General features: G+C 38.5%; 1 protein-coding gene and 1 long non-coding RNA gene across 7 annotated transcripts in view; one reads left to right on the top strand and one right to left on the bottom strand.

Moving 5' to 3' along the window:
• LOC132691674 (uncharacterized) overlaps positions 1 to 16,126 on the top strand; it is a 39,903-nt gene extending 23,777 nt beyond the window's left edge. The window contains exons 3-6 of one of the 2 annotated variants that reach the window (XR_009615938.3): positions 2,844 to 2,920; positions 4,904 to 5,125; positions 8,860 to 9,362; positions 15,357 to 16,126. This is a non-coding gene — a long non-coding RNA (uncharacterized LOC132691674). The remainder of the gene's footprint in view (positions 1 to 2,843; positions 2,921 to 4,903; positions 5,126 to 8,859; positions 9,363 to 15,356) is intronic. The other variant, XR_009615939.3, reaches the window with a different exon arrangement.
• A 1,650-nt stretch (positions 16,127 to 17,776) lies between these two features.
• Positions 17,777 to 25,475, bottom strand: part of PPP2R2A (protein phosphatase 2 regulatory subunit Balpha) — an 84,804-nt gene continuing 77,105 nt past the window's right edge. For all 5 annotated transcript variants that reach the window (XM_060653217.3, XM_060653218.3, XM_060653215.3 and 2 more), the window contains exons 8-10: positions 24,719 to 24,888; positions 22,011 to 22,102; positions 17,777 to 18,777 (exon numbers count right to left, since the gene is read on the bottom strand). In XM_060653217.3, the coding sequence (XP_060509200.1) occupies positions 18,498 to 18,777; positions 22,011 to 22,102; positions 24,719 to 24,888 (542 nt within the window). In that variant the 3' untranslated portion in view covers positions 17,777 to 18,497. The remainder of the gene's footprint in view (positions 18,778 to 22,010; positions 22,103 to 24,718; positions 24,889 to 25,475) is intronic.

Here is a 25,475-nt window from a genome sequence, read left to right as displayed (position 1 = left end):
GCAGTTTTGGTGGTTTCTATTAAGATCTTCTCAAGCTCAGAGGTTTTTTCCCTCAGCTACATCCAGTCTATTAATAAAGCCATTGAAGGCATTCTCCATTCCTGTTACAGTGTTTTTGGTCTCAAGCATTTCTTTTTGGTTCTTTATGAGCATTTCCATCTCTCTGCTTATATTGCTTGCGTGCTGTCTACTTTATCTATTAGAGCCTTTAGCATATTCATCATAATTGTTTTAAATTCCCAGCCTGAAATTTCCAATATCCCTGCCATATCTGAGACTGGTTCTGATGTTTGCATTAGTCTTCAAACCATGTTTTTTGCCTTTTAGTATGTCTTGTAATTTTTCTTTTTTTAACTGAGCATGATGCACTCAGCAAAAGGATTTGCTGTAAATAAGCCTTTAGTAATGTGCTGGTAAAGTGTAGGCAAGGGGAAATATTCTATAGTCCTATGATTAGGTCTCAGTCTCAGTGAGGCTGTGCTTCTAGACTGTAAGCTTCACACGTGATTTTCAATCCCCACTCCCCGTAGGTGAGAGAGGATAGCTAGAGTGGGCTGAAATTGGGTATTTTCCTTCTCCCATGTGTAAGTCCAGAAGGGGCTTGAGTGGTTCCCATCCCCCCGTCCCTTCCCTCTAGCCTCCATGTAGAAGACTAGAGTCATCCAGGATTGGGTAATTTCCTTCCCTGAGGTCAATTAGGCTCTGATTTAAAAAAAAAAAAAAAAAGATATATGTTTGGTTAAATAGTTTCTCCAGAAGGCAGACCTTGTTAAGAACAGAATGGTCAGGCATATTCTAAAATGGTTCCTCCTGCCCCAACCCCTTTGCTAGGTAAGCACAAGTGGATTTTTCTCCCATATTCATTGTGAGAACACGGTAGAAATCCAGGCAGTAAAACTCACATGTGTGAGGACCTCCTAGTGATTGGTTTCCCTGGGGTTCAAACTCTCAGACTGGTCCACACTGAGCCTTCAGCATTTCATCAATTATGGTCAGGTTTTCCTACCCCCAGCATTGGTTCCTGGGAAAGTTTTAGCTCATCAGTTTCTACTCCAGAAGACTATTATTCTCTGTATTTGCCTGCCAGTCTCTCCAATTTGGGGGGCAGCGGTTTGCTCAGTGTCGTCACTTCTCTTGTGGATATAAGAATTGTTGATTTTTCAATTTGTTCAGCTTTGGCTTTATGATACGTATGGAGTGATAGCTTCCAAGTTTCTTATGTACTGACCACAAACCATAAGCTGTGGGTTTTTTTAAATTGTTTTTTCTTTCTGTTCCTCAGGTTGGATTTCAGTTGACCTATTTTCAAGTGTGCTGATTATTTCTTCCACCTGCTCAAATCTGATGATTCTTTCATTTCACGTATTGTACTCTCTAGTTCCAGGACTTTTGTTTTGTTCCTTTTTATAATTTGTGCCTCTTTATGATTATTATTATTTTAATGTTTATCAATTTCTGAGAGAGGGAGAGCGTGTGTAAATGGTAGAGGCGCAGAGAAAGAGGGAGGCAGAGGATCCCAAGCAGGCTTTGCCCTGGCAGCGATAGCCTGACAAGGGGCTCGAACTCAAGAACTACAAGATCTTGACCTGAGCCGAAGTCGGATACTGAGCCACCCAGGGGGTCCTAATTTGTGTCTTTATTGATATTCACTATTCGTTGAGATATTCCCCTTGTTCCCTTTAGCTCTTCATCTATGGTTTTCTTTAGCTCTCTGAGCATATGTAAAACAGTTTATTTAAAATCTTCATCTAATAAATTCGATGTCTGTGCTTCCTCAGTTTTTGTTAATTTCTCCTGTGAATGGGCCATACATTTTCATTTCTTTATATGCTTCCTAACTTTTGTTGAAAACTGAACATTTTGAATATAATATGGAAACTCTGGAAGTCAGATTTCCCTCCCATTTTAGGGTTTGTTTTGTTGTTAGTTGTGGACTATAGCTGTTTAGTTTTTTAGTGGCCTTTAAAAACTATTTCTGTCAAGTCCATATTCTCTGTCATGTGAAATTTCTGAAGCCTCTGTTCCTTTAGCTTGAGATCAGTTGGTGTTTTGACAGCGATTTCTTTGAATGTCTAGAACCAACGAAAAAGAAAAAAAGAAAAAGAAGAAATGGGAAGAACATTCTCAGTATGTGTTGGGGCACTCCTTCAGTGCTTTGACAGCCCATTTGCAACTCTGAGCCCCTACTTCTTGCTTCTGCTGGGCCTAGAGATTAGCCAGGGGTGACAGTGTAGTGTCTTTCTAAGTCTTTTCTAAAAGTGGAGAGTCATTCTCATTCTTTTATTTAAAAAAATTTCTTTAAATGTTTATTTCTGAGATAGAGACAGAGTGCGAGTGGGGAGAGTTAGGGAGAGGGAGACACAGAATCCGAAGCAGGCTCCAGGCTCTGAGCTGGCAGCACAGAGCCCAACGTGGGGCTGGAACTCACGAGCTGTGAGATCATGACCTGAGCCGAAGTCGGACGCCCAACCAACTGAGCCACCCAGGCACCCCTTCATGTCTTTTCTAGGCACACATCCTGCCTTGGGCATATGCATGACTTTTTTAGTTCCTCAGTATATGTAGTCACTTTTGAATGCCCCAATTAAAAAAAAAAAAAAGCCATCTTCCCACTTTTGGCACATCTGTTGCTTGCTGCAGCTGTAATCTTTTGTCCAGGCAGCAGCAGTTCATTTGCCTTGCAACGATTATAAGTTAATTCCCTCTATATAGCCATCTTTCTGCCCTGAATGATTTCCAAGTCAGGGGAAACAAAGGCACTTTCAGGTAACCCCCACACAGGTTAAAACAGACAAACATACTTCTTCGAAAATACTGTGTGCTTCTCTCTCTCTGAAACCAAGGACCAGGCTCTCACAGTGGGAATGCAGGCTCTGCCATCAACAAGATCACTTCCGTGCCAGGGATGCATGGGGCCAGGGTGAGTAGAAATGCCACAAAGCTTTACTGCCATGTTTTGGTTGCCTTTTTCCAATTTGGTATTCCTTTGAATGCTGAATATTTATTATTATCCAGAGTCCTGAAAATTTTGATTCTGACAGTTTTTAGTTGGTTTTCCATTGTTTCTGAAAGCTATTTTTGCTGGGTATAGAATTCAAGGTTTACAAGTTTTTTTCCCCCCCTTTCGTTTCAGTATTTTTAAAATGTTGCTCTGGTGTCTTCTTGTTTGCATTATTTCCAATCAGAAATCTGATATCATCCTTTCCTTTGTTTCTCTGTATAATGTTGTCTTTTTTTTTTTCACTGCCTTTAATATTTTCTCTTTATTACTGATTTTCAGCCATTTGATTACGAGGCACTTTGATTTAGCTTCCTTTATATTTCCTTTATATTTCATATGTGTGGGGCTTATTAAACATTTTGGAACTCTGTATTTATAATTTTCATCAAATTTGGAAAAATTTCAGCCATGATTTCCTTAAAAAATCTTTTTTTGGTCTCCTGCTCTCTCTCCTTTCCTTGTGGATGCTATTTTTTTTTTTCAATATATGAAATTTATTGTCAAATTGGTTTCCATACAACACCCAGTGCTCATCCCAAAAGGTGCCCTCCTCAATACCCATCACCCATCCTCCCCTCCCTCCCACCCCCCATCAACCCTCAGTTTGTTCTCAGTTTTTAAGAGTCTCTTATGCTTTGGCTCTCTCCCACTCTAACCTCTTTTTTTTTTTCCTTCCCCTCCCCCATGGGTTTCTGTTAAGTTTCTCAGGATCCCCTTGTGGATGCTATTTATCTATATATTAGGTTGTCCATATATGTCCAATATCCATATATTAATGTTGTCTTATAGCTCACGGGTGTCTTTTCATTATTTTTTTATCTTTCCTTTAGAATAATTTCTATTGGTATCATTTCAAGTTCACTAAACTTTTCTTTTGCAATATTTAATCTACCATTAATCTCACCTGGTGTATTTTCATTTCAGACCTTGTAGTTTCTAATCCCTAGAAATATGATTTGAATCTGTGTTATATATTCCCTTAATTAAAAAAAATTGTTTTTAATGTTTATTTTTGAGAGAGAGAGTCACAGCATAAGCAGGGGAGGGGCAGAGAGAGAGGGAGACACAGAATCAGAAGCAGGCTCCAGGCTCTGAGCTGTCAGCACAGAGCCCGATATGGGGCTCGAACCCACAAAGATCATGACCTGAGCCAAAGTTGGACACTTAACCAGCTGAGCCACCCAGGTGCCCCTCTTTTTAACATATAAAATACAGATTCACGGGTGCCTGGCTGGTTCAGTGAAAAGAACGTGTGACTCTTGATCTCGGCATCATGAGTTTGAGCTCCACATTGGGTATAAAAATTACTTAAAAAATGGATAAAATACAGGTTTAAAAATTATTTTAATGCACTTTTATCTCCTGTGACTGTTCTTTGTTGACATTGGTTGGTTTTTCTCCTCATTATGGATTGTGTTTTTTCAACTTTGCATTCCTGGTCTTCTTTGACTGGATTTCAGACACTGATTTTTGCCATAGTTAGTGCTAGATATTTTTGCATTCCTATACATCTTCATGATCTTTCTCTGTGATGCCTGTCTTTAATATCTATCCTTTTCTGATCATTTTGCTCTTTTTCTTTCTAAACATTATACTTCTTTTCCTCTGAATATTTTATATTACAGGCAGAACCCTCCCCCCGCCCCAAAGATGTCCATGTCCTAATCGCTCGAACCTGTGCCTGTGTTATATTACATGGCAAAAGGGACTTTGTGAATGTAATTAAGTCTCTAGATGCACAAACAGGGATATTATCCTGGATGAGCTGAGCTGGGTGGGCTCAATCTGATCACATGAGCACTCAAGAGTAGAGAATTATGTCTCTAAAAAGGGATGAATCAAAAAAGTAAGTTAGAGAGATTCCAAACATTTCAGGATTCAACTTGCTATTTTTGTGCTAAGATCTAGGCATCCATATGGGGAGAGTCCTCGAGGAGCTTAGGAAGGCCTAAGTTGCACAAGCAAACAAGGACCTGGATTCTCCCAGTAATCTCAGTGTATTTCAAAGATTCGTCCGAGAACCTCCTGAGAAGACCCCAGCCAGCCAACACTATGATTTCATCCTTGTGAGATTTGGAGCAGAGAAATTAGCCAACGCCACGTGGATTTCTGACCTGCACCACTGTGAGATGATAAGTTTGTGTTGTTTTAACCCCCTAAGATTGTGGTGATGTGCTTGGAAGCAATAGAAAAAGAATTTATTCTACATCATGCCTTAATACGATTTATTTAAAAATGAAGAGATCAAAGCTGATACATTAAAATAAGAAATGAATGAATTTGAAACTTTTGAACTAATCCCTCTTACTATATATCTTTTCCTTTATATGCTAGTGGTAACATATTACAAATTTTATTGTTATTCAGAATTTCCACTAAAATATGTGGTCATCCCCTTGATTTTCTTTATGAATAAGACTTTGTATTTAAGTATCTAAATATAAAAGAATTATACAGCAAAAGTTGTGTAACTATGAAAGACGCAAGTAGAAACTGCATCACTGACTGAAGGGGTGTATAAAAAACTTCTAGACAAAGTAAGAACATGGGTAGAACTATTTGAGAATAAGTTGCCAAAATTACACAACTGTATAATTTCATCATTCTGTGCAACAGTGGCAGACACACAAATTCATTTGGCTTATTCAATTAATTAAATCTGTTATATTTTGGAGTAGTCACTAGGACAGGATATAAAATTTAAAAAAATTTTATGAATCAAGGACTTCCCCTCCCAGCTATCACAGAGTAGCAGGGACTAGACCTATCTTCTGACAATACATAACTAATAAACTGGATCAAATATACAGAACAATAATTTTCAGACATTGCTTAAAGTCCTATTGCACAATTGTATAGGACTTTGAAACATGAGAGACAGGAAACAAGTAAGTCCTGTTATTACCTTGGCTTCCCACTTGAAGGGAGAACTACAACAGGAAAGAGAATCGAAAGCAGAGCAAAGAAGACTTGATGAGGTGATGGTGATATTAAGAGAGAGAGCTGAGTCCGGGGAGGTAAAATAACTGGCAGAGTTGGGCAGAGTTCTGAGAGAGAAAGGACCAACGCATGAAAAAGAAATCTGTGCATTGATCCCTTTTATTCTTTGCCTAATACTAAGCCATGGAAGCATAGAGTGATACTCTATAAGCTAAGAATGTATGGGAAACTGTAAGCTGAACAATTTCCAGGAATGTAAATTACTCAGGAATAGGATGTATTTAGGTTCTGATAAGACAGACTGAAGAGTTCTCATGGAACACTCAGTAAAGACCCTAGAAAGGTCATGCCTTAGAGTAGGTCTAAATTACCTCTAGAGTAAAAATATTCCAGGCCAGCAATTACAGTTGCTATTAGCTATATGTGGCTGTTGAGTACTTGCAATGTGTCTGGTGGGGCTAGGGAATTAGTTTTACTTAATTTTAATTCATTTAAATAATTCACATTGAAACTTAAATAGTCACATGTGCCTAGGGACTATCATATTGGACAGTGAAGTTCCATGGCCAACCTCATGAACCTTCATAAAGATAAGTCTTGAGGAGACGAAATTGAACTGCAAATAACTCCTTGCCAGAATAAATCCCAACACTCTTTAAGAGAAGAAAACAAAATGTGAATGTCCAACAAGTATTCAAAACGTCCAAAAACTGATGAAAACAATTAGTAGCTATGCCAAGAAGTAGAAAAAATGTGAGCCATAACTAGGAGGAAAATCAATCAATAGAAACAGATCCACAAGGGACAAAGATGATGGGATGAGTAGACACAGATGTCAAAATAATTGCTATAAATATATCCAGAGATTTTAAGGAAAACCATTAACATACTGAGGAGGAACATGAAAAACCAATAGGACCCTTAGGGATGAAAAAATAAAATTATCTTAAATAACAAATTCATTGGATAGGTATTAAGGCCAATCATATATTGCAGAAGAAACGACATAAACTTGAAGAAAGCAATAGAACCCTTCTTTTTTTTAATCCAGAGAATAAGGATGGGGAAAGGAAATGAACAGTGACCTAAGGGATTTTATCAGAAAGTCTGACATGTACATAATTGGAGTCCTAGAAGGAGAGCAGAGGGAAGGACAGAGAAAACCATTAAAGAAGTTATTTCTTTGAAGAAAAATTTCCCAAAGTGACACAAACTATGGTCTCATGCTTACAAAATCCTCAACAACCCCCAGCAGGTAAAACATGAAGAAAGTCCTACCAAAGCACATCACAATCCCATGGCAAACAAAACAAAAAACACAACAACAACAACAACAACAACAAAACACTGACAAAGAGAAAATCTTAAAAGGAGCAGAAAAAAAAAAAAAAAGACACCTAACTTACAGGGAGACAAAGAGGAGGATATAACAGACTTCTCACTGAAACTATGGAACACAGAAAACACTGGAATCTCTTCAAAGTGCTGAGAGTGTATAAAAGTCAACCTAGAAGCTATATCCGGTGAAAATTTCCCTCGATAAATATGTTACCAAACACCACTTAATCACTGGAAATGCCAACATCATAATAGCTACTGTTTAGTGCCATGGCCTATGCTGGCTACTTTACGTATATTTACCTCAACTGATCCTCATTATTAGCATCACTTAACCAGTGAGGAATCTAAAACTCACATCCGCGGGGTAGCTTGGGCAAGGTTATAGAGGACAAATAAAAAGGCGACGATGTATTCACTCAGCCATTCAATAAATACTCTTTGAGTGTTTGTTAACTACCAGGCATTTGAGGTCCAGGTTACTACAGTTAAGAAGTCAGACAAGGCCTCTGTTTTGTAGCTGCCTGTCTCACCAGCGAGACAGAGAAAGATCAAGGGAATGGCAATTTCAGAGAGTAACCAGTGCCATGGAGAAAAGCGGAGGCCTGGGGATTGGTGACCAAGGCTCACCGAGGGGGAACCAACTAGGGGTTAGTCTGGAGAAAGCTCGAGAAGCAGACACTGAACTAAGACATGCAGGAAGCATGTCCTTGTGTAACGCCTTTTATTCTTGTGGCAAGAGAACCTTGGCAGGCCCACGGACAGGGACAGAGGGCCCAAGGGAAGAGTTGAGAAGGATGAAAAAGGAGCAGGAGACAATGACCTCCCATTTAGGGGTCTGTAAACAACAGCAGGCTTTCCTTGGTGGAGAGAAGCAGATTTCATTGAAGGCCAACTGAATTACCGGGCAAAGCCTGGCTTTCTCCGAACAGACTTGGTAAATGTCCCTTTCCCAGGTTTATCCTTTTTTTTTTTTTTAATGTTTATTTATTTTTTAGAGAGAGAGAGAGAGAGAGGCAGAGCTCGAGAGGGAAGGGCCAGAGAGAGAGGGAGACACAGAATCCGAATCAGGCTCCAGGCTCCGAGCTGTCAGCACAGAGACCGATGCGGGGCTCGAACTCACGAACTACGAGATCATGACCCGAGCCGAAGTTGGACGCTTAACTGACTGAGCCACCCAGGCGCCCCTCCCAGGTTTATACTAATGACATAAGCCACATGCAGGTGAGATCCTAGTGAGGGGCAAAACACGTGGTCTGGCTGGCCCCACTTTGGAGGAAGGCCTGAGCCGGAGTCTGTAAAGTATGTTCTCCTGAGGGGAAATTTGCGATTTACGTATTGAGTTAAACTGGGTGTGGATGTTAGAGAGTTTGTACGTACTACATTACATGTTATTTCCCCCAGTGCCTTTATTCAAAACGAATGAGATAATAAATCAGGTAGAAGAGGGGGGGGTCAGACATTTATAATAGCGGCTGATGTCCCTGTGCCCTTAATATACGCCAGACTTCGTAAGTACTTCATACAGTTGATGTTCTATGTAATTATCTCATGAGTTAGGTGTCTCTATTATTTTATAGGGAAGAAAACTGATACACGTGCAGAGTACTGCACACAAGATGGCAGTGACAGATATGGACGTGAATCCAGACCACTTGACTGCAACACACAGACCCACAGCTCCTGGGCTCCCCTTGCATTTTAACACAAACGTGGATAAATGACTCGTGCGTTCGACTCCTAGTCTAGTTTCTCTGCTTCCAAGGCACTGTCTAGAAAAATGGCTCTGATTGGGCCACACTCTTCTTTACCCAGATTCACAGAGATCCCACCTGGACCCAAGTTGAGTTCTCCTATACCATTTGTGCCGCCATGTTCACTTCCTTCAGAATCTCTCATTATCAGACTTACCACTTTATTTTGGGGCTTATGCCAAGTGCAATCTATGAGGTTCAATTATTTAACGTTTCTCTTGTAGGAAAAAAGGTTTCCTTTCAAGTGCTCAAAAAAAAAAAAAAAAGTGCTGGCTGTTTGTGTGGTCATCCAAGGAATGCTCTCTCAAATTTCTCCTGTCAAAAGAAAGGTAAGAGCCACAATTATATCACTCAGAAAACATTTTACCTTGATTTCTGAAATTTCATCCAGTTCTAGAACCTTGTACTTTTACTGCCCACGGAAAAAATAAGGGCCAAACTTAATATAAATTGGAAAGGAAATGGACATTTTGATCCAAAATTTTGGGAACTGCTTTGGCACCTGAACACTGATATCTAAATTAGGACCTTAAGCTTGTTTACTTTTTTTTTTTTTTTAAATTTTTTTTTTTTAATGTTTATTTATTTTTGAGACAGAGAGACACAGCATGAGCAGGGAAGGGGCAGAGAGAGAGGGAGACACAGAACGTGAAGCAGGCTCCAAGCTCTGAGCTGTCAGCACAGAGCCCGACGCGGGGCTCGAACCCACGAACTGTGAGATCATGACCTGAGCCGAAGTCGGACGCTTAACCAACTGAGCCACCCAGGCGCCCCAAGCTTGTTTACTTTTTGACAAAGATTTGTCTACAACTTTTCTGGCAGTTTAAAGTAGTGGCCCCAGTTTAATTGTGTGGCCCCAGGCAAGTTACTTTACGAAAATTGGATGAGTTAATTTATGTAACATCTTTAGCACAGGGCGCCTGGGTGGCTCAGTCGGTTAAGCATCTGACTTCAGCTCAGGTCATGATCTCATGGCTCGTGAATTCAAGCCCTGCATTGGGTGAGCTCAAGCCCCGCTTCAGGCTCTGTGGGGACAGTGTGGAGCCTATCAAAGAGGCAGTGTGTATATTACACAAACAAAACAAAACAAAACAAAACAAAAAACACAGGGGACCGGGAGTAAGAAAAACTGGGTCTGAGCCCAAGCTGACCAGTGGTGAGATTTTGTGCAAGTCACATCCTCTGAGCCTGATTTCAAGGGCCAAATGGGGAGAGTAATACTCTTTCGCCATTTCAGAAACGTAGTTGGGATCAAGTGAGAATTTTTAAGAGGACTAAAGAAGCCACGATATACCCTGCAAAGTATTTTATTATTATATTGAGTGTTGACTTAGTATCACACGCAATTGCAAGTAATTTTGCCCTAATTCTAACGCAGGTGAGGTGCAAACTCAAAGAATTACAGAAGGAAGGGAAGTAACTAGACGTTAGTGGAATGAATGAGAGAGTGTGTGTTGGATGCCATTCTAGTCTGATGACCACATAAACTTATCCACAAGACAGGTCAGCACTTGGCCACCAGTTGAGGGAGTGAAGAAAGGGTAAGAGGAGGAAAACACTTTATAAGAATATTTTTGTAGTCTGGCAGGGTCCCTAGTGTGGCATCCCATCACGTCCTAACTACCTGTTCTTTGCTGCTTACGATCACAATTCTATGATCTCATCAGTAGATCTTTTCAGGCATTACTAAGTGAACTGCTGGGCAAAGAGTTTGATCTAGATTAGGGCCAAGAAGCAAAACGTCACCAGCCAAAGTTCAAATTACGGTGCTCCATTCTGCCGACTGCTGGGCGATTCAGAGAACAAAGTAGGAATACATTTCAACTCCCCCACAAGGGACATATATTACAGTTGTCTTTGTAGAGTGACTCACAGCCGTGTGACTCTTGACAGAACAACTTTATATCTGGCCATTTTTCAAATGAGGAGGTTGGCTTAATGAGGTCTGAGGTCCCTTTAAGCAATAAAGTACTTCTTAATTGATGTGTAAATCAAGATTACGCTCATAGGGCATATTATTTGGTAATTTGGAGCCAATTCTTTACCTATAATAATTTTAACTACTATAACCTCGATGGAGTTCAGAATTAAGATAAGAAGGACCTTTTGGAGGAGTGACCACCATAGAAATATCACCTTACCTCTTGCCGCCCCACCCCCACTCCACTGGAATTAGCAACAGTACTCTTGAGTAAAAGAAGCAAAACCAAGGTAAAACACAGAGAGATGAGACCATCTCGTTTAATTTTACGAAGCTGGCCCAGTCCTGACAAAATCAGCCACACGCAAGAACAAAAGATCCATGTCCTCTGGTATACAGAAGTGAAATTCCAAAAATACTATTCATCGCTTTAGTAGGGTCAAAGGGAATAAAAATAAACTCAATAGACAGCCACAGTATTGATATTATTACATTAAAAAAAAAAAAAAACTTAGTAAAAATAGGACCAGGGAGATTTTCTTAGCATGGTAAAGAGTATCTCTGTCAACAGCCCACATTATACTTAATAACAAACACCAAAGGTATCGCCATGCAGTCCCGAAGCAAACAAACAACTTCGTATCTTTTATTTACCATTATTTTGGAAGTTTCCGCAATTAAAGCAGAAGAGAAAGAGATTTGAAAATAAAAGGTGTCGATATTGGAAAACAAGTGAAATTATATGGAGACAATAGAATTACACAAAACACCAGAGTCAAGTGACATACAAAGTAGAATTACTTAATGCTCTAGTTAATGGCTACATGCAAAATATAGTGAAATCAGTAGCTCTCATATGTCATCATTAGTAGAAATGAAAATGCAATGAAGAAGTAAAATGATTCATAATAAAAAGCATTTTTAAGTGTAAAAGTGAACATAAAAGAACTTTTTCTCATTTTCTAACCCTAAATGAAGGGAAGGACTTTCTAACCATAAATGAAATAAACTCTTTGGTTTGACGACCAAAAAAGGGAGGAGGAGGAGAAGAGGAGGGGAAAGGGAGGGTGGGAGAAGGGAGGACAGGGACGGGGGAAGGAGGAATAAAAGAAAAAATAAGAAAAACCACAGTGCGTGGTATTTTGTTATAGCAGCCTGAGCAGAAATAAGATAAACAGAATGTTATGAAAAACTATGCTCATAAATCCGGTAACTTAGATGAAATGGACAATCTCCTTGAAAGCCAAAATGCTAAAACTGAAGAAATAATTTGTATAATTCTATTTAAAAACTTGAATTCAGATAAAAATCTTCCAATAAGAGGCCCAAATGGCATCAGCGGTGAATACTACCCAACACTTAGGGAAGAAACTATATATGAATTCTACCCACATTCTTCCATAATATGGGGGAGGAGGGAAACTTATTTTATGAGAGCAACATTACACTGACCAAAATGACATTAAAAGGTAAGCAAACTACAGATCAATATCCCTTATGAACACTGAGGCAAAAATAACAAAATACTAGCAAAAGAATCTAACAATATTCTGGAAATGCAAGGCCGGTCCTTCAACAAAAGACATCATTTCAGTAGATGCAAAAAAATATCTGACAAAATCCAAAATCCATTCATGATTAACAGGTCTCAGAAAACCAGGAATAACACGGAATTTCCTCAGCCTGAAAAAGGCCATTTGCAAAACCCCTACAACTAACCTACTTAATGGTAAATAACACACTTAATGGTAATGGTAAATGAATGCTTGCCCCCTAACATTGGTGACAAGGCAAGGATGTGTCTGAACTGACCTCACCACTCCTTTGACCATCAACTGGAAGGTCTAACCAGGGCAGCAGGACAAGGAAGAGAAAGAAAAGGCATCTGAAAGGAAAATTAGAAAGACTGTGGAGAAAGAAAACATTTGTTATAAATAATCTGCAGACAACATGGCTCAATAGAAAACTTCTAAAAATCTCCGTAAGTGAATTTGGTAAGATGTCGGGATACAGGGTCTATATATAAAAATCCATTCTATTTCTAGAGGTGAACAATGAACAATTAGAAATTGAAAATTTTATAAGTACCAATTTCCCAGCATACATACAAAAAAACCCATGAACTGGTAACAATACTATTGTGCAACATCTGTACGCTAAAAACTAAAAACAGCGATAAAAGAACTCTGCAACCTACAGAAAATGGGACAATATGCTGTGTTCACTCAGATTGGAGGACAAATCCTAAAACGTCCACTCTCCCTGAACTGGTCTGTGCGTGCAGTGCCGTTATCATCCAAATCCGAGAGGGTGTTTTTGTTCGCAACAGGCTGGCTCTAAAACGTGTAACGGAAAGGCAAAGGAATTCAAATTGCAACACGTTTTTGAAACAGAACAAAGTTGATTTTCTGACTTACGGAAAGCGACACGAATCAAGGCAAGGCAGTGTGGATGAAAGCAGATACACTAATGGAACAGTTTAGAAACAGGCTAACACTGTGGCTGATTGTCAGCAAAAGTGTAAAGAAAAAACTTGATCTATCTGTGGTGTATAGGTTTTATACGTACCATATGTAAAGAGTTAACTCAAAGGCATCACAGACCTAAATGTAAAAACTTAAAGCCATTAGAGTTCTAAAGAAAAAAAAAATCTTTATCACCTTAAGTTGGGCGGGTTTCTTGGATGACACCACAAGCATAATCCATTAAAGTTGCTAAAGTGGACTTTGTGAAAATTAAGAACTGCTGATGTTCAAAAAGCTCTGTTAAGAGAATGAAGAAAAGACTGGCTCAGAGTGGGAGAAAATATTTACAGAGTACATACGTGTCTTGTGTTATAGAAATGAGTTACCTGGCTAGAAATAGGGAAACACAAATTGGTGTACCATTTCTGACTTTTTCAAATTAATAAAACTGAAACACAAGATTTTGTAAGTGTGAAGATATGGGTAATCCCACATACTAGTGATGGAACTTCCATTTTTGGAAGGTAAATCTGACAACATGTATCGTATCTTAAACATATCCATAGCCTTTAACACAGTAACTGTGTTTCTAGGAATGTATCCTAAAAATCGTACCCATCAATACTTCTATTTGCAAAAATAAAAACAAAATTCAGTCCTCACAACAGGGACCAGTGAAATAAATAGTGGATGATCCACAAGCGTGAGGTTTGCAGACAGGGAAATCTCGTATCTGATCTGGGACACTGCTCGGCACAATGTTGAGTAGAGAAATAGGACATTAAACTGCACACAGGATTCCAGTCTCCATGGAAAGAAAAAAAAAAGGCAACTATGTTTTCCCTGCATGGTAAGATTACTGGTGGGGTATTTTTTCCTTGTGTACTTTCTGAAAAACATGCATTCAGGGTCTAGAAGGTTTTTGTTTGTTTTTTTAAAGAAATGGTGGCCCAGAGTTAAATCAACATAAAATTCCTGGTCTCCTTGTAAATAAGAAAGCGAACATGGCACTTAAGGATCTGATTTTGCAAAGGGGTAGCCAGACTGTGTAGGCTAGGATTGAAACAAAGGAGCGCTCGACTCTTGGGTAATTTCACTTTTGCTGCTTCCTCAGTTAGAAAGGATCACAAAAGACCTCATAAGTGACATGTGGGATCCATCCTCTATCATTGGGCCTGTTAATAAGTACTACTAGGTCATGTTGAATACTGGTTTTATTTGGACAGAAGTATACCTTGGGCTTCCCCTTTATTTGGTTCCCAATTTAGTGTTTGATAATTAAGCTCTTACAGTATAGGAATAGAATTCTCCTGTTAATGCATTCTTAAAAATACCTGGTAAACGCTGTTCAGGACTTAACCATTGCCCCCTAGTGGGAAAGCCCTCAAATAACTTGTTGCTATTCACATACCACTGAGCAGAAGCATAGAACTTTAAAAGAAACAAGTTTAGTTCTTTGCTAAATTTCTCCTTTTGGAGGCATCTTTGTGGTGCCTTCAGTTTGACAGTTACTGTGCCAAAGAGGAAGTTTTGGTGGGCGTGTCTTAATTCTTACATAGAGATAGATTAAAAAGTCTGCTACCACTATGCAATAAAATGGCAAGGCGACAAAACTAAAGTTATCACCCGCTTAAAAAATTACCTTCGGCATTTGAGAACACCCCCAAGGCTTTGTAGGCTCACCAAGCATTTGATAATACTAAACAGTGAGTGAGGATGTTTTGACCTCATATGCAGTTCTACAAAATGAAGCAGGGTCAGGTTCTAAGGTTTGGGGAAAAGGTGTGTGAAAAACTTTTAGTCACGGACACACACACACACACCACACCTTATCAATCAACTGAATAAATAAGACCCAAAAATAGTAATGTTCTCAAATGCTAAAGTAAGTTGACTTGATTCTTGATTACCTAGCATTCACCTTTTCTCTTTTCTAGGCTTGGTTTTGTTCTTCCAGAAGTGTAGATTATCGCCACTTGAATTTAACTGTGATTAAAAAAAAAAAAATGCTGAAGCAGTGTTCTCCAAGAAGGTAATGATTTGTATTTCACTAAAAACACTGATCAGTAGTGTTTAGGTTTCACATATAAATTTTCCAAGACCAAAAAGATATTACTTGAAATAATTACACACTGCAAGAACCTGTTCTCATACTTCTCATTTTCTTTAGGAATATCTGTAGCCAGAATCCTCACATTTAAGGTTTATAAAGATCCTCACTAAAAAAAAAAAAAACCAACCCCCCCCCCCCAAAAAAAAAAACAAAAAGAAAAAAAAACCCGAACAAACAAAAAAACAAAACTTCAATTTGAAATGAGAAAAAAGTGCATGGATGTCTTTTTGGTTTTTTAAATAGGCTCCATGCCCCGCGTGGAACCCAACGCGGGGCTTGAACGCACCCCGCTGAGATCAAGACTTGAGCCGAGATCAAGAGTTGAATGCTTCATCGACTGAGCCACCCAGGTGCCCGGCATGGAGTCATTTATTCCAAAGGACTAAGGGCTTCACAGAAGACAGTTTAATGTCCAGTAGTTAGTTGTTACATGAACAGCTGTTCACCTAAATACAGAGATTTATAAGATGACTACTGCCCAGCCACTAAAGAGATCAAAGGAGATTAACAGAATGCAAGTTCCTTTTCCTACTGTAATTTTAAAAACAGGTTAAGACAGATGGGATAGAATATGAATGTTTGTAGGTGTCAATAGAATACAAGCAACTTGACAAGACTAAGTTTATTCTAAGCAAAATTTTTATTAATAAAAAGATTAACCATGACCATATGAGATGAGTGGCTGGGCTTCTAATTTGCTACATCAAATAAGTAGAAATGGATACTTGAGAATATCATTACAATTTGTAAGAGCATTCCTTTATGGAGGCATTTTAACTGTAGTCATGTTTCTCTTAAACATAAAAAACTAACCCTTAGTGTCATGAGTGAGAATCATTATAGCTATTGCTGAATCCAAAGAGAATTTCCAAGAGCTGTTTGGTGGTATTAATCTCAAGATCTACACCCAAACTTTAGGGAAACGATCTTCCACGTAGATCTGGAAAGCTGCCTGATCAGAGACGAGCATCAGTGTTTGATACTGTGGCAGGAGAACATCCCACTCCGAGTCAAGTGTGAAGAATAAATAACAAATTAGGAATGCACCCAAGATCCCCAAATAAGTTAGTAAAAGTGCCATTACTTGAAGAATTTCCAGACATAGAACGTGTTTAAATACAAATTCCAATTTGTTAAGTCCAAAAGATACAGTAATTTTATTACATAAAATTTCTCCTGTGTGCTAAAAATGTTGACTTACAAGACATAATATTCATATAAGTATAGAGGGAATTACGGTCGAATTGCTTCATCAGCTTTCATTGATGAGAATAGAACCATAGGTAGTGGACATATATATATATATATATATATATATATATATATGAAGCACTCAGAGTCCTCTAAAATTCTAGGTTGTCTATTACTGCTCATCCAAAACATCCTAACCATTCTCTAATAATATACATGCCTACTCAATTTATAGTTTTAAAAATAAAGTCCATTTTCTTCTCCATTAAAGCTTCTGCAAGACTGACAAAGGTACATTCTACCCATTAAAAAATAGGAGTACTCTTCATCTTTGGAAAAGGTATCACCACTTAAGGAAAATGTAATCATTTACAGATTACTAAATTTTTATTTGAGGCAGCTGTTGGGAGTCCATCAAGCACTTTCTGAACACTGAACCTTTAAAGTTTGTCTTTAATATTAATACTTTGGAAAACCAAAAATAGAGGAAAACATATCTATGGCAAAGTACATTTCATTCAGATCTGATAGCAGTAAAATACAAAAAAAATATTTAGTGCAGTGTCAATTTTATCTATGTAAATCACTGGAGGATAGTTTTATGTCATGTCTTATGAGTGAATGACAAAAAAAGTTTTAACCTGTTAAGAAAGTTTTTTAAACCTTTAACTTTAGTAAGGCAAAAATGAAATTAAGCACTGTAAAAAGTCTTTAAAAATGAAGTTCTACAAATTTGGTTCCCATTTACAACAATTTCATTAACAGATGAGTTAAGTGTAGATACAATGTATCCAATACTTATAACCACAGTAAAAAAAAAATCTCTAATAGCAATTTATAGATTGTGAAATCCTTAGTAATACCAATATATATTCAAAACATGTTCATACAGAACCAAGACCCCTTCTTCTCCATGTAAAAGAACACTTGTTAAAAATAGTTAACAAAAATACCGATTAAACAATGGAAACTCATTTCATTTCACTGCGCCCAAAAGTATGACACAAAATATTGGCTTAGAGAGGTAGATTAAAAAAGAAAAAGAAAACCAGATTCTCCATTCTTTGTCACTTTTATTCAGTAGTAGTATTTTTTTTTCCTTATTTTCGGTGCCAGACACGGCAAGGAGTGATTACAGCCAACTGTTATTTAAAACATTTGTTCGCAACATATACCCCCTTTACCACTGACCCCAAACTGACTCATTTTGTGTGCTTTCGTTCTTTCTTTTTTTAATATACCACCACCAAGACTGGGTGGAGGGGCAGGGGTGAGAGAGACGGAGGGGAAGAGTCCAGGAGGCCAGAAGAGGAGGAATGCTACAAGCCACAGTAAGAATGAGCTGTGTTTAATTTAAAAAAGGGGGAGGGGTGTACCCCACAAATGATACAGTAATGAGGATACACAATTAAATCCCATAAGCATGACTGAAGGCTTTCACTGTGTTTGACGTCATCACAATGGAAGGCATAAAAAGTGGAGGAAATCAATGTTGACACAGTCCAATCTAGTCCATTAGGCAAGATGGTGCAAGAAGTCATTTAAATTAAAAGTGCCCTACCCTTACCTACATGGCTAGCAGACATGGAGAACACCGCGGTGAGAATCCACAGAGATTTCTCCATGTAGCTATAAAAGATGTGTTGTCGAATGGCACACTGTCAAACACTGGAAAGGGGCGCCACAATGGACCTCTCTCGTTTTTAGGTACGAATGCTAGATTCAACTATCTCAACTAAGCAGGAAGTGGGCTCTTCGGCTGGGAATGCCAACCCTAATTCACTTTGTCTTGAAATATATACAGATTGTTTGTAGTAGCTACAGCAATGATATTTTCCTTGGGGTGCCAGGCCGTATGAAGTATTTTCTTGTTGAAGTCTAGGCTGTCAACGCTTATTTCGTCTTTCTTTCGCTTGCCACTTGCACAGACTTTGCGTGGCTTCAGAACCGTGCGAGGTTTATTGTTTTCCCGCGACGCTTCTAGGGTTATGTCTCGCTTCGTGTTCCTGTCAAACATTCTGAAGAAGTTATTGTAAGATCCGGTCATGACAACACTGCAAAAGCAAACAAGTGTGCAGTCAAATAAGTGAAAAGAGTTCATTTTCAGTACAACGGTTCAGGGATGAAACCCAGTCCAGTGTGCTCCACAGGAAATAGCGACTTCGAGCACATTTGGATTTAGGAAGAGGGCTGCTGACACCAGCCCCGAGACCATACAAACAAACTGGTCCTAGTCTGGGGCTAGGGCTAGGGAGCTTGGTTTTCTGTCAACGACTCCTTTTCATGACTACCCAAACCATCACCAACGCGGGAAGCATTCTCAAGGGCAGCTTCTGATTACTAGTAGTGACGTCACCTTTGTCGAACATTTTTGTCACTACAGGCTGTTGCGTGACTGACCAAACCTGTAGCTTTCTGAAGTACCAACCGTGGGACCACAGGTTCTGAAACCCCCAAATTGCACGGTATAAAACTGCTCATAAGAAACCATCGCTTTGCTTTGTTTTGTGATTTAAATGATAAACTAGAGAACTTGTTCCCAGGATGCTGTCTGGCTGGGATCATCCTAGCTTATGAATGGTTTAAGAAATCCGCTTCTGAGAATACTGAGTAGCATATGAAGTTTTTACGAACAGAAAGTCGTTTTACCTATAACATTAAATACATCTGAAGCACTTTTTTTGACAAATATTTTTAATAGTAACCGTTTAAAGGAATGCCAAATTTTAATCCTACCCAGGGTAGCTCTTTGTCAGTTTCACCTTCCATCCATCACCGCTCAACACTTACTAAGTTTTAAGTATCCCGGTAAGCAAAAAAACCTAAGTTTGAAACCGTTCATTTGGAAAGGGACTGGTGCTATTATTACTTCCCCCATGGTTTAAATTATTATTGTAAATAAGATCACAGGTTATCAAGGAACTGTTCACCACTTGAAAACAACTCTGAGTATTTGCACATATCGTACGTTACACAGTACTGTCAATTCCCCCAAAGGACACTTGACAACATTTTAATCAAACTTAAATAGGTGCATATACCTGAAGGTACTAAAACTGTATTTCTTTTAAAAGGATTTATGTAATTTAGACCGGCATCCTTGTATTATTTGAATCTGTGAGGTTTGAATGGATTAGGACACGTAGGTCTATTTAAAAGGTTTCGTTAGGCCAGCATTTCTGTGGTATACCTGCCAAAAATGTGTCACCTGAATCAAGTCCCGAGGAAACATTAGACAACACTCCAACTGAGAAACATCCTATAAAATCACTGGCCTGTTTTTCAAAAATGCCACAGTTGCAGAAGACAAGGAAAACACGAAGAACTACTGCTCCAAATTAAAGAAGACTAAGGAGATGGGACAACTAAATGTTACATATACCTTTGGATTGGCTATTTGATCAGATTTTTTCCCTCTGCTAGGAAGGACGTGACTGAGGAAGGCTGGGGGAGGGGGGGGGGATTTTTTTTTTTTTTTTAATTTTTTTGAAGTTTATTTTTGAGAGAGAGAGTGCAAGAGCGAGCAGGGGAGGGGCAGAGAGAGAGGGAGCCACAAAACTCAAAGCAGGCTCCAGGCTCTAAGCTGTCAGCACAGAGCCCGACGCAGGGCTCGAACCCAAAAACTGTGAGATCATGAGCTGCAGTCAGAGGCTCAGCTGACTGAGCCACCCAGGCGCCCCGAGGCTGGGGAAATTTTAATGGGCTCTGTGGATCAGACAGGAGGACTGCACCAACGCGAGTTTCTCTGCTTTAGAGGACTGCCTTGCCATCATATGGGAGAAACTATTATGTTTTAGGAAATACTTATTAAATTTAAATACTCATTAAATTAAAGGGCAATGGGGCATGTTTGGAATTTACTCTCAATTGGTTCACAAATAAAGTATGTGCGTCTGTTTAAATGTCTTTTTTTTTTTTTTTTTTTTAGTTTATGTTTATTTATTTCTTTTGAGAGAGAGAGAGAGATCCCAAGCAGGCTCCGCACTGTCGGCACAGAGCCCGACGCGGCACTCGAACTCACAAACCGGGGGATTGTGAACGGAGCCGAAATTCAGCGTCAGACGCTCAACCAACTGAGCAACCCAGGAGCCCCTACCTGCACGTCTTTATAGAGAGAGAGAAAAAGACCCAGCAAAAGAGAATGACCCAGCAAACAGTACCAGGAGAACCTGAGTAAGGGCTAAATAAGACGTGTCACCCTTACAAGTTTTCCGTGAGTTTGAAATCATTTCCAAAAAATTATTTTAAGGTTAAGGGAAATCAACAGTTTCAACCGTGTGAGGAAGAACTAACTAGTTGCAGCAGTGTGCCATATTCTATTCTATCAGTGTCTTCTTTCTCTTCCTACTTGCTAATTTCTCCTTTCCTCTTTTCTTTTTTCAAAACTTCTCGATGCCTCGGGGTTAGTGCATTCAAAGGCAAAGCTTGCTTGTTCCTAGTCTAGGTGCACTCTGGTCAGCCTATTACTGGGTGTCATGTTAGAATCAGATAAAAGTACTTTTAAAAGTCATGCCAAAGATAAATGATCTAAGTTCTATCATCCTCTTTAACACATAATACCATGAGACTCATCACCGATTAAACTAAAAGTACCTCTAATTACCCTGAAGGCAAGTTTAGGTAATCCCCAAATTATGTTTTGTTGTACCATGTTCTGTTCTACTGAAACTAAAACCTGAAAGATTAAGACTTATTTATCCTTGGAAATAATGGTACACATGTTCATGACATGGTAAAAATGAAGCATACCATGGCAAAGTTGTGGATTATAAAAATCCTAATTACTCATGGTAATATGGTTAAAATTACAGATGATAATTACCACTTCCATGAGATATTAATGTAGTGTCTGGAAAAACTGGTGTGTAGCATTCCAAACGAAATATTCACTGACTAAATATTTCTAAAAACAGTTTCATAATTGATGAACAAACAAACTGAAATTTCACCATTTTAACTACTGGCATGTCAAAAATGTCATTGATCTGGTTCACAAAGGGAAATATTTAAAGACATTTAAGTCATAATTTAAGATCCTGAGACTTCTTTGTGCATTTTCATATTTATTAGTGAAACAGGTTTAATTTTTTTCTGCTGTTACTGCTATAAGGTTACTGAATTTATTTCAAGGAAACTGAAAGAAAATGAAGTCAGGATTTATAATTTGTGTCAATCTAAAAGAAGTTGTATTTTTAGTGAACGTGGCAACCATAGAAGCGAAATAGCAAATTTCTTTCCTCTAATGAAATGCACAATTGAATGAGAAGTTCAAATTAAAATAAATTACCTGTCAGATCCGTTCCAACAACATTCAAATTTGTCAAATATGCAGTCATTTTCATACAGTGAACAAAGTTTACTTCTGAGGTATTCATGAACCTGAGTTTTAAGTACAAATGCATTATTACAGATATATTTATTTACATCTTAATATCTGCTGATTGATATTAGGAAAACAATTTAACTAAATCCTTACTTGTTTTTTTAAAAAAGAAATATACAGAGATACATACACACTTTATTTAATCTTATTAAAATTCAATTCTCTTGGTAACAATAAAGGCAATAATTTTATTCTTTTACAAACAAATGAGCCCCTTTCCAAGAACACACATTTTCCCATTGTAGGACAGAGAAAAATACCCTTTGGGGCATGGCAAATGAACACTTTATAGGCCTGACTAATTATTCAGGCTAGAGAACATTTGAAAATGGTACAGATAAGAGAATGATAATTAAAGACTATTATTATTATATCTGTAGTTGAATATGTTAACACTTGGTTTTCAATCCATAAATTACATAATTATTATGTTTTACTTCCTTTTTAAATAACTACTTCCTGGGCATAAATAACTGAAGCCCTATATTATCATTACATACCCATACTATGCGCAGCATGACCATGCGCCCCTGGTTTGGTGATAAATTACAACTGACCCTTGAACACCATGAGGATTAGGGGTGCTAAACCCACTGCAGTCAAAATCCATATAGAACTTTTGACTCCCCCAAATTTAACTACTAATAGCCTACTCTTGGCTGGGGAAGCCTTACTGATAATATAAAGTTAACATGTATTTTTTTTAATGTTATATGTAATATGTATTATACAGTGTATTCTTATAATAAAGTAGGCTAGAGAAAAGAAAATGTTATTAAGAAAATCATAAGGAAGAGAAAATACATTTATGGCACTATACTGTTTTTATAGAAAAACAGTCCACGTGTAAGCGGACCCACGGAGTTCAAACCATGTTGTTCAAGGATCAACTTCATATAGTTACTCGAGGTATGCATCACTAAAAAAATTGGTTATTACTTGATATTCCTTATGGAGTATCAAAAACTAATGAAGAGGTACTGGTTTTCTGAAGTATAATTCTGTATTTTACTCACTACTATCTCACAAGGGGATAAACCAGAAAAATCATTAAATCTGGTATTTAAAAAGTATTCTGAGAAATGATGCATTTTTCTCAATATCAACACTGTTAAATTACAAAGGACATTCCAAAGCTTTTGTTGTGACCAGAGGGAGGGAAAAAGGGGTCTCTATCTTACTGACTACTTAGAGAGCCTTATAAAATAAATAATGACAGAAAAGAGCAGGTACCTTCTAAATGCTCAGAATTCTCTATTCTTTACGAAACAACCTTAAGTCATTTTAAGTGTCCATTTCAATTAAGTATAGTGGAATGATTCAGCCATGTCTATGTGACATTAAGCACAAATTTGTTAACACAGAAGAACTGTAACTCATGTAGAGTTAGAAGGCAAAAAATTAATAAGCTCAAAGTACCCTTTAGTCACACAGCTCAGAAAGAGGATTATATAAATTCAGTTAAGAGTTGAATCTGCATACATTACATTTGAGTATAATGTGACTCTACTCTGAATCACTAATTCAGCATAAGCAGAAAACCTGCAAATCTGGTAAAAAGAGGTAAATCCTAACAATCCAACAAAGTTTTAGAATGCACATATAAGGGTTTCTCACCAAACAATTTTAAGTGTATGAAGTTAAGGTTCAAATCAATTACTCTCAATGGCAATGGGGTGGTGGTGGTGAGGAACCCCAGGAAATAGATTACAATCTTGCAGGTCACACAAATGTAACGTGAAAACAAAGCAGTATATATTTGCTTTTGTTTCAACACAGCATTTATTTTAAAATTTCAAATACCATTAAGAAGAGTCTTAAGTAGTTTACGTTTGTCAAAGAGGATTAAAAAGTTAGAGAAACGTTGTTCTAATTTTATGGAAGACATATAACATAAAGAAGGTACCGTTTATAAGTTCTCTATTCATACGACAGCGTTAAGTGTTTTCTACACTGTAGCCTAGGGCTTCACCCCAGGTTTCTGCTTGCCCTCCACCCTGTTCCCAGCTGTGCACACCTTCATTCTCTTCTCTAGAAGAGATAGGGGATCAATGGTAGTGGCTGGCTGACGAGAAGAGAATCCAGACCTAACATCCTACAACAGATAGGCAACACCTAGAGCCGTCTGCTGGGCTTTCAAGCCCTTCTCCTTTAGCTTAAGACAACAGTTATCAGCCAAAAGGCAGAGCGCCGGTCCACCTGACTGGGCACGCCCGAGTTCAGCTTCAGTTTTAAACTACTACTGTGCACACTGCAACCAGGACATCTCCAGTAGGACTGGCCATTCTCCCCAATCCTCTTCCCCACCTAGACATTAATAGAGAGCTTGCTCTCCCCTCCTCACTGTAAATGTAGACAGGGGTGGGGAAGAAGAGTTGTTACTACTGAACCAAACTGGTAGCAAAATCACACTTTAACTGAATAGACAACACAACCTACAAAAGTATACATAAAATTAACATTAGGCGAAGCAACATACTCAATGGATGTCTGAAGGAAAAAGCCTATGGGCTGACCATGCTGTACTGGGATTAACATGTAGTACAAAATCCACTATAAAGACTTAGAAGTAAACAAGGTATATGCTCATTGAAAGAAAAAACTGCAAATACCTGGTATGTTTCCACAGGCCTGTTTTCCATATTTAAGTCCCAAATTTTGACTGACAAATAGTCTCTAGTCATCATATATCGACCACTATGGCTGAATTTTACATCAGAAATAGAGGAGATGATTTCAGAAAAAAAAGACCTGTTACTGGGATCTTCAGGTTCTTCAAACACTAAAAACAAGCAAAAAAGGGCAAATTGTATAATATTCTGGCTCGGACAAAGCACTTGCTGAGACAACCATTCACAAACTTCCTACAAGTGAGTCAGAGATGACAGGCTAGTATATAGAACTGAAAAACCTCTCTGGCTACACGAACATAACCTCCCTGGAGGTTTCTTAGGAGTGATTTAGTGCCGACGTCGAAGACGCCCAAGTACATAGCGCACACCCAGAGCCCTACGGCTGGTTTAAGGGAGCTAAGCTCCCCCCAGGGCTTCGGGCTTCAGAGTGCACCAGGTCTGCGGGTTCCGCATCCTCCACGACTGCCTGTACTGCCACCGCAAGGAAACACACCGTCCAAATTCATTCCAGAGTCTACTGTTTTAGTGGCCAGGTGAAACCGTTTTGATAACAGGCACGTACCAAATGAATTTCACGTCTACAGTAACATGAAGACAATAATAATGTAAACCCTTAATTTTTTGACCTGGCGCTTTTTCATTTTTTTTGAAACCAAGGAAAGCTCTTCTCAGAAAGGTCTTCCGAGAAAACTCAAAATAGAAAGTGACAAAGGGAGGGCAGGGGGAAAAGAGAGAA

Source organism: Panthera onca, chromosome B1, assembly GCF_046562875.1.
Source record: "Panthera onca isolate mPanOnc1 chromosome B1, mPanOnc1 haplotype 2, whole genome shotgun sequence".
Classification (NCBI taxonomy): Eukaryota; Metazoa; Chordata; class Mammalia; order Carnivora; family Felidae; genus Panthera; species Panthera onca.
Note: the sequence above shows the minus strand (reverse complement) of the source record. Positions and strands in the feature narration are given on the sequence as shown.